Source organism: Rhea pennata, chromosome 1, assembly GCF_028389875.1.
Source record: "Rhea pennata isolate bPtePen1 chromosome 1, bPtePen1.pri, whole genome shotgun sequence".
In the NCBI taxonomy this organism is placed as follows: Eukaryota; Metazoa; Chordata; class Aves; order Rheiformes; family Rheidae; genus Rhea; species Rhea pennata.
Window position 1 is genome coordinate 158,616,240 of NC_084663.1, and position 14,428 is coordinate 158,630,667.

At 39.5% G+C, this 14,428-nt stretch overlaps 1 protein-coding gene across 1 annotated transcript in view; it reads right to left on the reverse strand.

Moving 5' to 3' along the window:
- ITGBL1 (integrin subunit beta like 1) overlaps positions 1 to 14,064 on the reverse strand; it is a 141,346-nt gene extending 127,282 nt beyond the window's left edge. Inside the window, exons 1-2 of the mRNA XM_062580430.1 lie at positions 13,967 to 14,064; positions 12,475 to 12,686 (exon numbers count right to left, since the gene is read on the reverse strand). Of these exons, the coding sequence (XP_062436414.1) occupies positions 12,475 to 12,686; positions 13,967 to 14,064 (310 nt within the window). The remainder of the gene's footprint in view (positions 1 to 12,474; positions 12,687 to 13,966) is intronic.
- Positions 14,065 to 14,428: the final 364 nt, after the last annotated feature.

The window sequence follows — 14,428 nt, forward strand, 5'->3', positions numbered from 1 at the left end:
CAGTAAGGTTGGAAGGGACCTCTGGAGATCATCTACTCCAGCCTCCCTGCTCAGCAGGGTCACCTAGAGCATGTCAGACAGGGTTGCATCCAGGCGGGCCTTGAAGATCTCCAGAGAAGATCTCTATGGGCAACCTTGTCCAGTGCTCCATCACTCTCACAGGGAAGAAATTCCCCCTCACATTCAGGCGGAACTTCCTGTGCTTCAATTTCTGCGCATTGCCTCTTGTCCTGTCACACGGGGCAAATGAAAAGAGTTTGTCCCTGTCCCCTTGACACCCTCCCTTCAGGTACTTGTACACATTGATAAGATCCCCCCTCAGTCTTCTCTTCCCCAGGCTGAAGAGGCCCAGCTCTCGCAGCCGTTCCTCATAGGGCAGGTGCTTCAGCCCTCTGATCATCCTCGTAGCCCTATGCTGGACTCTCTCCAGTAGCTCCATGTCTCTGTTATACTGGGAAGCCCAGAACTGGACACAGGACTCGAGATGAGGCCTCCCCAGGGCTGAGTAAAGGGGCAGGATCACCTCCCTCCACCTGTTGGCAACACTCTTCCCAATGCACCCCAGGATACCATTGGTCTTCTTGGCCGCAAGGGCACATTGCTGGCTCATGGTCAACTTGGCATCCACCAGCACAACCAGGTCCTTTTCTGCAGAGCTGCTCTCCAGAAGGTCAGCCCCCAGCTTGTACTGGTGCCTAGGGTTATTTTTCCCTAGGCGCAGGACTCTGCCCTTGCCCTTGTTGAACCTCATGAGGTTCCTCTCCACCCAACTCTCCAGCCTGTCCAGATCTCTCTGAATGGCAGCACAGCCCTCAGCTGTATCAGCCACTCCTCCCAGCCTGGTATCTGAGGAGGTACTCCGTCCCCTATCCAGGTCATTGATGAAGAAGTTGAACAAGATGGGACCCCGTACTGAGCCCTGGGGGAGGCCACTAGCCACAGGCCTCCAACTAGATTCCATGTCACTGGTGATGACCCTCTGAGCTCTGCCTTTCAACCAGAAAGTTTTGTCTGTGTAACCAATTCTGTTATTAATATAGCATTGAGTCTAATGTTTTTAAGGAATTTTCATTTATCAGAATGTTTTCACATAAAAGTTTCATTTCTGCTAACTTCAATTCTGCCAGTATAGAGAAAAATTATTTCAGTAAATAGCCTATCAAATTACTGCCATGTAACATGTAACTGTTTATAGTAGTACAGAATACAGAAAAAACAAAACAAAACAAAACAAAAATGTTGTCAAGACTAAAAGGATTCCAAATTTTGGAGCTTCTATTATCATTTTCAAGTAAATGACACAGTCTGTATTATGCTGCTTTGATTTTTGTCTGACATTAACTGGAGACTCAGGTCAAACAATGGAAGGATGTGTGAGACCAATTCTCTTCTGGCATAACTGTATTGATTTCATTAGACTTATGTCAGCAGAAGACATAGGCTTTTCGTTGAGAGAAAAAAAACACAATATTTACTTTTATTAAAACATTTTTTAGCCTTGCTAGTAGAGATGAGTGACAGGATCCACCACAGTATCTAACAAAGGATATGACTGGGGTTTTGTAATCTTGCCAATTCCATCTTCAATCAATTTTTTGTTGTGTTTGTGCATCACCACATACATAAAGTTAGTATCAAGCAAAGCATTATAAATCTTGAAAAGAGCTTGTACAATTATTTTGTATTGTGATACATAGACTTATGCCACAGTTATACCCTTCTGTTTAGAAGAGGCCATATACAAAGGAAAGCAGTTTAAAACCGAAAAAGAAGTGATGTACTCTTTAATATTTCTCCTCTGTGCTTTAACTGATTAAGCAGTCCTGGGAAGGAAGGAGGTGGGAAATGACCCAGTCCTGTTACTGTAATATGACATCCTAAAACCTAAACTGGCCCTAGGAATAAGCAAGGGACAAATCTGGGAGAGAGAAGACTAGAGATCACTATGTCTTGGACTACCTAGCAAATAGGTTACTTAAAGTAGCTTTCTCTAGGTAGTTCTCATACAGATGGATATTCAGTAAATGAGGAAAAGCTTAACGACACTCCAGAGCATGTCAGCCTTAGGTTAAGCTGCAGTGGCTGAGTTAGCCAGGCCTTACAAAGCTAAATGTGCTGACAGGGCAGCTAAAACTGATCTTTTTCAGAGAAGATATTGCAGAAATGAAACTTGGACACTCTGTCTTAAACAGAATGATTTCTGCAAACGCACACTGTATGTGAAACCACCTAGTCAGAAGGCAGCTGGATTCAACTGCAATTGCTCCTATATTCTCAGTTCTCATCTAGAGAAAATGCCCTCTGTGGAGGTGACTGGCAATTTTCTATCAGTGATAGCTGTATGCCAAATTTCTTCCCGAGCACAAACTTGGTGCTGTTCTCCATTACACTTGCTGTGTTTGTGATGAGGATTATCTGTGACTTGAAACGGAAGAGAGAACGAAATGAAATTCTCTCAAGTGATAGTTCATAGAAGTACCATTCTAAAACACCGCTCTAATGAAGTGTCTCATGTCCATTGTATGATTTTATTTACATTTCTTACTAATCATCTGCTTACAACAGAATTTACCTGGCTACAAAGCTAACAGACTGAAAAGCCAAGTAAATTTGTAATATTGTTTTCTGCGATTCTGTAATAGATGGTCTCGACCTTATCACTAAATGTCAGCCTATGATTGTACAGTTTACTCAAAGCCACTATATTTTCCAGTTTAAAAACTTTTTGAGAATCAAGTCAGTGCAGACTATTAGAGTAAGTGTCATATGTTATTAAACCTAGCATGAATGATTTTCTACATGTGAAGCATACAGTGATTAAAAGGAGCAGTTCTGCAATAGTTTTCAGAAGAACTACATTGCAAAATTTTCTGTGGCTTTTAGTCAAGGAACAGCAATAGTTCTTCAGCTCTTTGGTATAACTTGGTTCTTCAAGTATGCTCATAAGATGAAATTGGTTGTCCCCTTCAATTTCAGGTCTTCCTTGACCTTTATTTGTATTGACTTGTATTCCCTTTCAGTGTATGGCTTTGAAGTCCTGATTTTGAAGTCTCTTCTGGCATACTGTCTACATTGTCTCCTGTAACTTCACCTGACATTGCGAACATTTTCCTTATAATTTTTTCATAATAAGATTTAAAGGATATGAATTTATTTCTATGTAAAAGCCTACTATTCTGGAGTAGCATAAAAAAGGATTACCATTTGCTTGATAAATCAAAGTTATTGCTAAATATTCTGAATGAGCAAATTTGGTGGCTGATTGGTTATCTGTGAAATTGCCCTGCTACAACCTCATCTCCTTGTTTATGGATGGAACAGTTTTAAGCCAGATATACATTGAGTGCTTTCATAACTCAAAGCCACTCTGATTTGAATAACAACATGTAGAAATCAACAATTTAACAGTATGTAATGCAGAGAATAGTTTTTTTGGAAAAGAAATACCTGACTATTATTTGCATGAAGAACTACTCTTAGCATCTGTACACAAGGTTTGGGGATTTTTCCTGACAGAGCCTTAAGTAATAATCTTCATGATATCACATATTTTGTACTTGCACTGTGTCTGGTGAGACTTGGTAGATTGAGTCCCTGAGACAGACTCAGATACCTGGGCTTTCTTCTGAGTTTCACTATAGGTCAAAGATGACCAGGAGGCATGTTTTAATCTCTGACCCTCAGCTTCCCCTCTTCAGGATCAGAAGAAAAATATATACCTTCTAGTAATTCATTGTGAGAACTGCAAAGAAATATGCTATGTAAGAGTCGGATGCTTATACTCATTATTATCCAGTGCTATATCCTAGAGATTTTCATATCATCTGAAGTGATGCTTCACTGCTCTGAAATGTAGGCAGCTATCCCTGCTTGTACATGTACTGCATTATCAGCCGATCTTAACATTAGCTTGTGGTCCCCAGGAGCCCACTAAACCCAGTGCAGAGAGAAAGAGAGATTACAGCCGAGTGTCTCCAAGATTTCCTGAAATAAGGTAATTATCATACGGTTATAAGAAAAAGGAAAGTGGTTAAGTTTCACTTTTCCCTTGAAAAATAGGTTATTCAAGACAGAAAGCTATTTTAGACATCCAGATATGTTATTAATTTAAAAGTAAAAGGAATTGCTCTTGGCATGAGTCAGTAATCAGATAGATGGACTGTAGTTGTCTAAAAGTGTTTAGTGGTCTACAAATGTAGATCTTAAGTTTTTTTTAGTATTAAGTTTTTCAGGAGTTTTTTAGTCCCCAAGACATACAGACATAGATTGGATTATACATGTCTACCTCTTCTTCACAGATAAGTGCCATTCGTTGTTCACCCCTACAAAAAAACACCTGTATCTTTATCTGTTGAAAAGCCCCTCACAATATGCAATTCCTTTCCGAAGTGGAAAGGAGGGTCAAGAAATGAGTTGGGGTTTTTCAGGAAGTGGAGAGAAGACAGAGGAAGAGGTTTTCCTTAGGAAGAGGGGCTTCTAGCTTTTAAGACTTATTCTACTTGCTACGCCATTCACCTTATCAAATATACAGTTGTTTTCTGTAAAAAAAGAAGACAGTTTAAGATTTCCAATGAGGAAATACAGGGTGAAAATACTTTGTTACATGACAACATACTGCTTTACCATGTATCTTCCTTACATTTCAGATAAATGAATGAACTAAGTTAAATGACTAACAGTTAAAATTTCCTTTAAACATGTCACAAAGTTTGTATGAAGCATTTCAAATTGAAGGACGATATAATTTCTCCCCTGTCCTAAATGAAGCACAAGTCCTCTAGAGAAACCCATAATGAAAACAAAATTAAAAGATGTATCACTATACAAATACATAAGACTTCATTAGAGTTAGAGAGTCTTAGCATTTCTTAACCAAGATTTCTTAGCCAAACTTTAAAAATTAACTTTAAAACTTAAATTTAAAATTTAAATAACTTTTTTTAATACATACTTTTAAATAAATAAGAACTTACATGCAAAACAGAAAGAAAATACATAAAAAGTTACTTTTGTATTCAGCAGCCTCCAAGTCTTCACTCTGAATCATCTAGGTTAGTGTCCCAAATATTTAATTTGATAGATACCACCTGATTTACAAACCTGAACTAGAGTGGCTGGTACCAGAAGACTGGAAAAAAAGGGATAATTCAGAAAGATGGGTTGTGAAGGTCAGTCTTAGGGATGGAAGGATCCTCTTGCAGCTCACTCTCATTCCCCTCTCCATCTCTAGCATTGCCCCAGGAATACAGTACTGTGACCAGATGCCCCAAATATAACAGCTGCTGCTGTATGCTACTACCAAGGTGTTAGTGTATGACTGTAACATATTCCAGATCACAAAGCTATGACTCAGCTCACTTCTTCCTGTGTCAAAGTTGGCATTCCTGTTCACTTTCCCCATAAGAGGCCCTTGGAATACTTTGCCACTCTTCAAGCCACTGGTAGGAAAAACCTTGGATTATATCACTGCTACTATTCAGGTAGGCAGGTAGAAGAATGAAGCATGTCTTAGGAGCTTTAGGAATGTAATTGCTGTTTCAAGAAAGGAGATGCACCTACAATTGAACTTTGAAGCTTTATTCTTCCTCTTATGAGCTTTATTCTTCCTCTTATGCAACTACTTTAGTTGCTATTTCTTCCCCACTCCATATGCATGTCCTCACAAACCTCTATTTGAAAATAGGGGCTCATTCCATCATAAGGAAAGGAAGATTTAGAATAGTATTTTTAAATGCCATTAAAAAAAAAAAAAAAAAAAAAACATTTTTTTTCATTGCATACTGAGATGTGGAACAAAGGTGTGGAAGAAAACACACCTCACTGGAGTCTAGATATGTCTCTTCTCAGAGTAGGCTTACTATTATGAGCAGATTTTGCAAGTGGTTTGGACTAAAACAATCCCTTATTTCTAGGGAAAAAAGAGGAGCTGAAAAAACTCAAATCCTAGCTCCTTCACCTTTGCCTTATTCTTAATAGTTCTTACTATGAAAACTTACTTATCCAACGGGATTTGACTCCAGTAACACATCGGTGTTCCACCACAATGTACTGTGCTCTTTCCTCCTAAGAAAACCTGTCAAAACACTTTAAACCAGAGATGTTGCCTGTTAGGGCAAAGCAGTTGGAAACACCTATACTACAAGGTTTGCAGCCCAGTAACAGAAGAGGTGGGTGGTTTGAAGCTCCTTTACAGGACCAGCTATCAACAATAAATCTTTAAATAGGCATAGAAAATGTTACTAGTCCAGTCAGTTCATCTGACAAAGGCTATCATAAGAATATATAAGATCAGTGAAACCCACCCACTGATGAAGTAGGTAAGATCATTAATACACTCTTCCGAAACATTAAGTACACCTGTTATTATCTATCATTCATTTTTTTCACATTAATGAAAATAAAACACAAGTGTTTACAAATTGGCTCAGTTTGTGAAAGCAGTTTTGACATAAAGGGCAGGCTTTCAAAATAAAAAGAAAGATCTCAGTTCATTAGCAGGCCGTGAATAACAAAAATTCAAACACATTTCAGAACACTAATTTACATTGCCAAAACTTGCACAAAGGTTTGCTTTTCACTGCAACAGATAAGCTTGTCACCCTAATTTAAAGAAGGGCAAAAGGTGAAGGGAAGGCTGCTCCCACCCCTGCTTTTTGTGTTCGTGATGGCCTGGGGGCCGCATTCCAGTTTCCACAGATGTCACAGAAAGTTCCTCTTTCCACCTATCCATTGTATTCACTTTCAGTTTTTAAATTAGCACATACTCTCTAAAAGTAATATCTGCATATGAGTGTTTTAGTTTGAAAGAGCCCAAGGACTAAAGGTGCTCAAATTGATGCTTAGGTATATAAAAACAAAGCATTTAGTAAGGCACTTTTGAAATGCCTCCCTTCCAGTAATCTCTGACACAGTGCCTCTCTCCCAGCTACCTCCTCCTGCCTCTTCACTTGTCATGAACGTACATGCTGCGTTTGGGAATACAGCACTTTGAAGTGTAACCAAGGCTGCTAAAATTTAATTAGCTCAGGTACCAAGAACATAGAGCTAAGAATAATTCAGGATTTAGCTCGTGTTTTGTAAACCTGCCTGAGACCACATACACTTACCAAGGTAACTGGTCCACAGTGGGGTCTGTGCTATCACACTCCTACCAGAATCTGGGGGACCTGTTTTGAAATTAACACATATGCTATTATTATTATTATTTTCACACCTACAAATCTCGGATCCAGGAGGAATCGTCACTTGAGGCCAAGTTCAAAAATCCAGACTGAGGCAAATGAAGTCAGAGAGGAACTGTAACTTCCATTTTTATCAGTAGCCTCCTATCCTACTTTTAATTTAGTCATTTTAAGAGGCTGTATCACAAATGAGCACATGTCCCAAAGCTGAATTTTGGCAGATATGGTCTCTGATATGGAAAATGTTTAGACCTATTCTGTCTACATCTAGGACTTTGAGTTTCACTCCAGATTGAATGGCAATCAATGTAGGTCAAAGACTGGCTTTTCTACATGCCTTTAGCAAGAAATACTGCTCAATGACAAAGCAACATTTCAGACCTCACCTCAATATGAACACAAGGGTATGGTTGTTAGATCACTTTCAACTCAAGTAACATAGGCAGCCTAAAAAAGATTAGACCTTTCATACAAAAAACAAGACAGCTCAACACAGTCTCAAAATCCCATTCCTAATCATCTAATCATCTTCCACTTGCTAAGTAAGAGCATACATCTAATGATCTTACATGGATACATAACTACATATTACAATGTTTTAATTTGAATTTATCTTGTATTTCTATATCTACTCCTTGTCAATTCAATTTTTCACTTGTTTTCTCAGTGTAAGTTAGCCTATATCCTGAAACCTCACAGCTGAAAATAATTGCACTGATATTTTTCTTTTGATATTTTTCTGTTCATATAGCTATGATAACACTTCTGGCTGCAAAAACCTACAACAAGCACTGCCATTAAATTTTTGACCTAGTCTTAGAATAGGTATGGCACTTACAGCACCTACAGTTTTAGAGAAAAAGATAGAAAAATTTGTCACTGGTATCAGAGGCAATGAAATTCCCATAGCAATGGATTATGGCAGTAGTAAATCATGCAGTGTTACTATTATTCAGAAACTGCAAAAGTATTTCAGTTTCAAAGGGGAGAAATTATTTATAAAACATTAGTAACTTTGGAAAAATAATCAATATATTTGTGAGAAAAAGAGCCATTTTCTTACTTTGTATTCTTTCTTCTTTGTTGCTGTCACAAGATTGTATCTGCCGCTTGTTCTTATTAACTATGAGAAGCAAAGTCATACCATCTCCTGCTCTAGCTGACAGCTTCTGTGATCCACTCTCTAGGAACACCTAGAGTGTTCAGTTTGTGGCACTTTGACTGAAATAGCAGTAACCACTTCAGTCGGTCATGAAAGTCTAAGTTTAGTTTCCTTCCTCAATCTTCTTTAATCACAGGCACATAAAAATGTTAACTAAAGAAAAAATTTCAAACATCATTCCACATTTTCATATATACTGTGAAAGCACACAAAAAATAGGTATCGAGCGGCTCTTTGATACATATTACTGCTGCATTCCATTTTTCTATGCACATAACGCAGATTCCACTACTACTAAGAACACACTGAGGCAATATGAAACTGGATAAAGTCAAAACTACTACTTGCAAATAAACAGCAAGTAAATTGTTTGCACTGAATAAAGCATAAATCCCTTGGGATTTTGATTCAGTATATTCCAATTATCCTTCTCATAGCTCATCTCTTCCTTGAAGACCATCAGCAAATGACAAAATAAAGATATCATCAGTGTTGCAAACAGAATTACAGTATTGGGAGTCTGCTCTTCTTTCCTATACACTCCATGAAAAGTGTAGAGCAAGCAGAAGAAAAGGTCACTGAGGAAGACAGTGCACTCAGTGGCTCAAATCACAGTACTTCATTTCTCTCATCTTCTTGGTTATTAACCCCATGAGAAATCACCAACTGCTTTATCAATCCTAGTGAGATAAAGCACAAAAAACCCAACAATACAAATAAACAAAAAAACCCACATAATTCTCTCCCAAACATCTGGAAACATAATGAAAGGGAAATATACCAGGCAAGTCACAAAAGAGAGTAAAAAGACAGAGACATTAAAAACTGCTCTTCTTTATTAGTTATAGCACAATCTCTTTTTCGTTGTTTATATAAGGTGATGAGAAAAAGCAAATCATAAACAAATGGACCTTTCTTCTATCCCACAGGCCTTCCCTCTTCAGAATATGGCTGTCCAGCTACTGATCTGAAGGGTGGATCTGACCAAGAAAGTGCCTTGAAGACAATGAGCTGCCTATGTGCAACTAAGTGTTTTGTTTAGCTTGGGATGGGAGAGGGAAATGAAGGTATGTATGGATTGACTGACAGGGAAACACAGTTATCTTTGGCCCTAGTGACACAAACAGCTATGGCTGTCCAACTTGGAATCCCAATCACTGGTGATTAGACATCAGTCACTTGGAAAAGACATCATTCTGGCAGATTGAAATGTAGCTTGTTTGAAGCAGAATTGATCTCAGATATCACAGCTCTCTAGTGGAATATTCAATTAGCATCTAGAAGTTCTGTATATGGTACTACTGTGCAGTTATTGTTACTGTACTCATCTAGAGGGACCACCAATGAAATAGTGCAATAAACACTGAATTAAAAAAAAGCAAAAAAGAAAAAGAAAATAGGAACAGAACTGTAGTAACACGTTTTGGCTCTTCACCTAAAGGTAATATAGTTTAATCATAGAGTCAAATGAGTTGCTCAGGGTTACAAAGAAAGGAAAGTACATGACATACATACAATCAGCTTGGTAGCTTTACATTAAGAAATATCAGAAGACATGTTTCACTGAATGGTCAGTCACAATCAGCACAAATTGTTCTTTCTACTAAAAATATATATGATTTGCCTAAGAGTGGTGAAAGAAAGAAATACACAAGGTATTTTTGGATGCATAAGTGACAGATTCACACAGAGTACTGTGAATGAATGTAATAGGAATATTACACTGCAAATATATATATCAGTGCAAATATATAAAAATATGTATCAGTGCAAAGTTTACTTTCCAAATAGGAAAGCAAGATAGTGAAATTCCCCATCCTTGGCACACATACAATAAAAACTGATGTATTAAAAATGAAATACTGAAAATATTCCTCTGATCTACCATACAAGACCATAGCATTGAAAGGAAAAGAAAGGCAGTCATGTTGGTCTTTGAGGATCAATATATACTGTTGCCAACCACGTGGAAGGGCAGTACTTCTGTACTTTTGCCTTTTTTCTTTTTTTTTGGCTTAGTCATACATCATAAGGGCCAATCTCTTGCCAGATATAGCATGTCCAATTGCCTTTTCTACTCTCCCCCCCCTCTCATATATGTACAACTGATTAAAATTAGCTGTTAGCTAGTTAACTGATTAAAAAATGTAGTGGAAAATAGGGAAGAGTGCTGAGAGTACCACCTGAAGCTAGGAGTTCCACAATTCCAGTTTAGATCCTGCTACTGGACCTTGAAGAAGTCATCTGGGGCTTGTTTTCCCGAAATACTGAACAACCTTGGACTCCAAAGAACTCATCTGGGCTTTCAGCAATGTTAACACACACACACACACACACACACACACACAAAAAGCCAAGTAAGTAGAACCTTAGGCTCTTAACAGCTGTTTCCCTTCCCATAACTTTGTACTGAAATTTATACTACTTTTGTTTTCCAGTGGAGTGAATTTAAGTTATTTGACATCTCAGTGGTACCATAACTTTAATACTTCAGAGGAAAAGGTGACAAATAGAAAAATTGTTTTTCAAAAACAGTTGATCAGTTAACGGTCATATCTTTGAACTGCTGCATGAAGTGCTACACAAATTCTAAAAAGTATTGTTAGAAGTCTCTCAGTTTTGTTTATCCTCCCAGAAACCCTTCCCACCAAAGCACTGACAAAACTTTCAGTCACTGCTCATGACATTAACAAGGAAATTAAGCAGAGATAAAACTTTGTAATAGTCAAATTTGTAGTAGAATATTAAAATCAGAGGAGCTTTCAAAAAATTGCCCCAGCAAGAATCAAAGTTACTGAAATCATAACACCAAGTAGAAAATTCACCTTTGAGACAACAAAGCACTGAAGTGACCAGTGGACCTCTACTATTCCTTACGTAACTAGACTTACGACGCTCACTACAGAGCCTACAGATCAGTTTCTCCACAAACCTTCAGAGTCATAGCTGCCAAATAATCCCATTCTTGATCTTTTCATGTTATTATTGGACTTCTTATTCTTAGCTACATTGTTGCTAAAATGAGTTGCTCTTTTTTCCTACAAAATTTGCCAAACCCACTGCTGGAATGCATTTATATTATCCGCTTACTAGCAGAATTCCTGTTACATTCCCATTGACCTAATTGCAATTTTTGGCCTGAAAAAATGACACGTTTGTGTGAATCTGGTAAAACTGTTTAAGCAGGGACATCAGAAGTGAAGTACCCTTATGGCCCCTTTCATCGAGCTCCAGACTGAATCCTCTTAGGAATGCGATGGCATTTCTTCTCCCTGCTCTTGACTAAAATCCTATTCTACAGCTGCTTACAAAAAATCCAAAATCTGGCAAAAATAGCTTAGAAACTTAAGTAGAGACAGCTGGAAGGATGAAAGAGTGATAATGTTTAGATGTAAACCAAGTGACACGTTCCAACAACTGGAAGGGACTAAACTCTGTCCCACAATACAGGGTCAATAGACAGATCTCTGAAACTACAATGCAATTAGATTATTTTGAGTCTCTCTTTGAATAACATTATCTCTACTTAGAGAAAAATGTTTTTCTTATTTATACAGCCTCATAGGAAACCCTCCATGTGATACCTGTCATAGCAAGCCTTCTTCATCATGACAGGAGAAGAAAAAAATTACAAGAAAAATGTGATTGTTCAGAGCTACTTTACAGCCTTGGTAGATACTGCTTGCTATTATTATGTGAGCAGTCAAAATTCAGCAATAGTACAAGAAAAAAGCAAGCAGAATTGGGTCACTGAATTAGATTCAAAGCATAGTCCAACCAAAAGCATCTCCTAGTTTTGCTCTTTCTGCAGATGAAGCTCATTCTGGGCACAGTCCCATTTTGTGGCACAGGCAGTGCCTTGACTTTCATTCTTTGACCTGGTGAAATCCTTAGATGTGCCAACAAACCCATTTAGAGTCATGGTTCAGGAACACATGTATAATCATGTCTCTACTATAGCAGTGTGCGGTATTCCAAACATATTTCTGATTATGACACGTACTCTTGATTTTCTAAAGCTTCAGTTACCATAGGAAGCTATTAGCTATCGGCAATGAAGGTATGGAGATGCCAGGACCCTGCCCGCTTGAGGACACTAGAAAAGTCTCCCAGTTTCTGTGGCTTCCTTACCTGCGCAGGTCTTCCCATCATAGCTCTCACACACCCAGTCATGGCACTCACACAGTGGACCATAGTATTTGCCGGACTCAGTCACTTGGCAGATGCAGACTCCACAGTCGCATCTGCCTCTGTCACTGCACAGTTTTCCCCCTGGGACACGGCACCTGAGCTCTGACTCAGTCTGGGACAGCCGGCACGAGGAAGGACTACCCAAACCGCTCCTGCGGAGGACAGCAAAGAGAACAAGCTGCGGTCAAAGCCAGGTGCTGCAGCTCAAAACTGGTGAGAGCTTGGCTTGATGAAACCACCCCTGCTGCCAAGGCTTTGGCCAATCCACAGAAAATTGTTTTCAATGCCACAGGTTTATTTATACTTGTCTCAAATCACCCCATTTTCTTCCCTTTCAACAGAAATCTCATGGACACCTGTGGCAATGCAGATGTATTTTAATTACTTTGCAAAACTACATTAGGCTCATCCTGTTTTTCATTATGCATATCTGGGTATATATGCATATACATGTATAGTTTGATTATGACACATTTTAATTTGAATTATTCTGATAGGTTTAGAAAAGAGACAAATATATCCAGACTTCTAGGTAGTGTAACTGGAATGTATGATACCGAAAACCAAAGCAATATCTGATTCTAATACAATACATTCGCCAACGTAACCTTTTGCATTCTTCTTACTGTCAGATATAGAGGTTTTATGCTTTCATCAGAACAAGAAAGAGAAATAATCATTGATTTTTCATGTAATGGTATAGTCTGTTGCTGCAGTTTGACTAAATTCAGCAGAATTCAGGTACTAATATGAACGTTTGCAGCTCTGCCATGCAATTGTGCCATGCACTGGAGCACATAGATCAGCCTATGCAGGACACACAGGGAAAATCACATATTGTCTTATCAGGAACTGGGATGTAGGATAACAGAATAAAGGATTGGTCGAGGCTAGGTGCCAAAAATAGGTGTTCACAATGCTAGGGAATACTGAGGATTCAGATTACTAACACTAGCACTTCTCAGACATCAGATTTTGTTGCCTTGGAGCAAAAGAGCTGCTGGCTCTAAGAACAGACAGGTGTTGGCAACAGTGGAGGGGAAGAGGAATGGGAAAGTGTGCCTCACTGCCCTTGCACCAAAATGCAGGAACACACAAGATTTTGCAGGTAGATTCCTGCTCTATGTAGGCAGCAGAGTTTCGAGGTTTGGGCATAGTTATCAGTATCCCTACTTTTCACCTTTCCCTCTTCACGGCATTAAAGATCTACACCTAAGACACGCAATACTTCTCTGCAAAAACTCTGCAGTTTGCATGAGACCTATTCAGGCTCTCAGCAACACAAAACACCTTGCCTGGGTGTGACTTTTGAGCAGGCAGAAGAACAGCTCACAAACCGCTCCACCGCCCCCTCCTCAGACCCACCTCTATGCTCATGGCAACTAGCTGAGCGATTGCAACCGCCCCAGGGTAGCTTCAGAGCCAAACTTACCGCAGGGCCAGGGGGGTCGCCGGCAGCACAACTGGCAACAGGCAGGGCAGCGAGGTGGCCAGCAGAACCACCAGCCCCAGCAGCCCCTGGGCGTGCATGGTCCGAGCTGCGCCGCACCTGGAGCGCTCCCACGGACAGACGGACGGACGGACAGACAGATGGACCCGCTGGGTGTGCAGAGAGCTCTGAGCCGGCCGAGCCCGGCTCCAGGGCTTCTCCCCCCGTGCAGCAGTGGCTCTGATTAGCTGCCTAGGAGCTGGATTTGGGCAGCGCTCTGGGAGGGAGGCCGGTGCCAAACCCTGAAGTTTACAGTCTAGGCAGGGAAGTAATTAGAAACAGTTGCGCAGCCAGATGGTTTATTTTGATGTTTTAAAAGTGGCCTGTTCACAGATGTGAGCGAACTGTCTCATTCTCCAAGTGCAGGCACCGTAAATATTTGAGGTATGTGTATCCCCGTGTCCT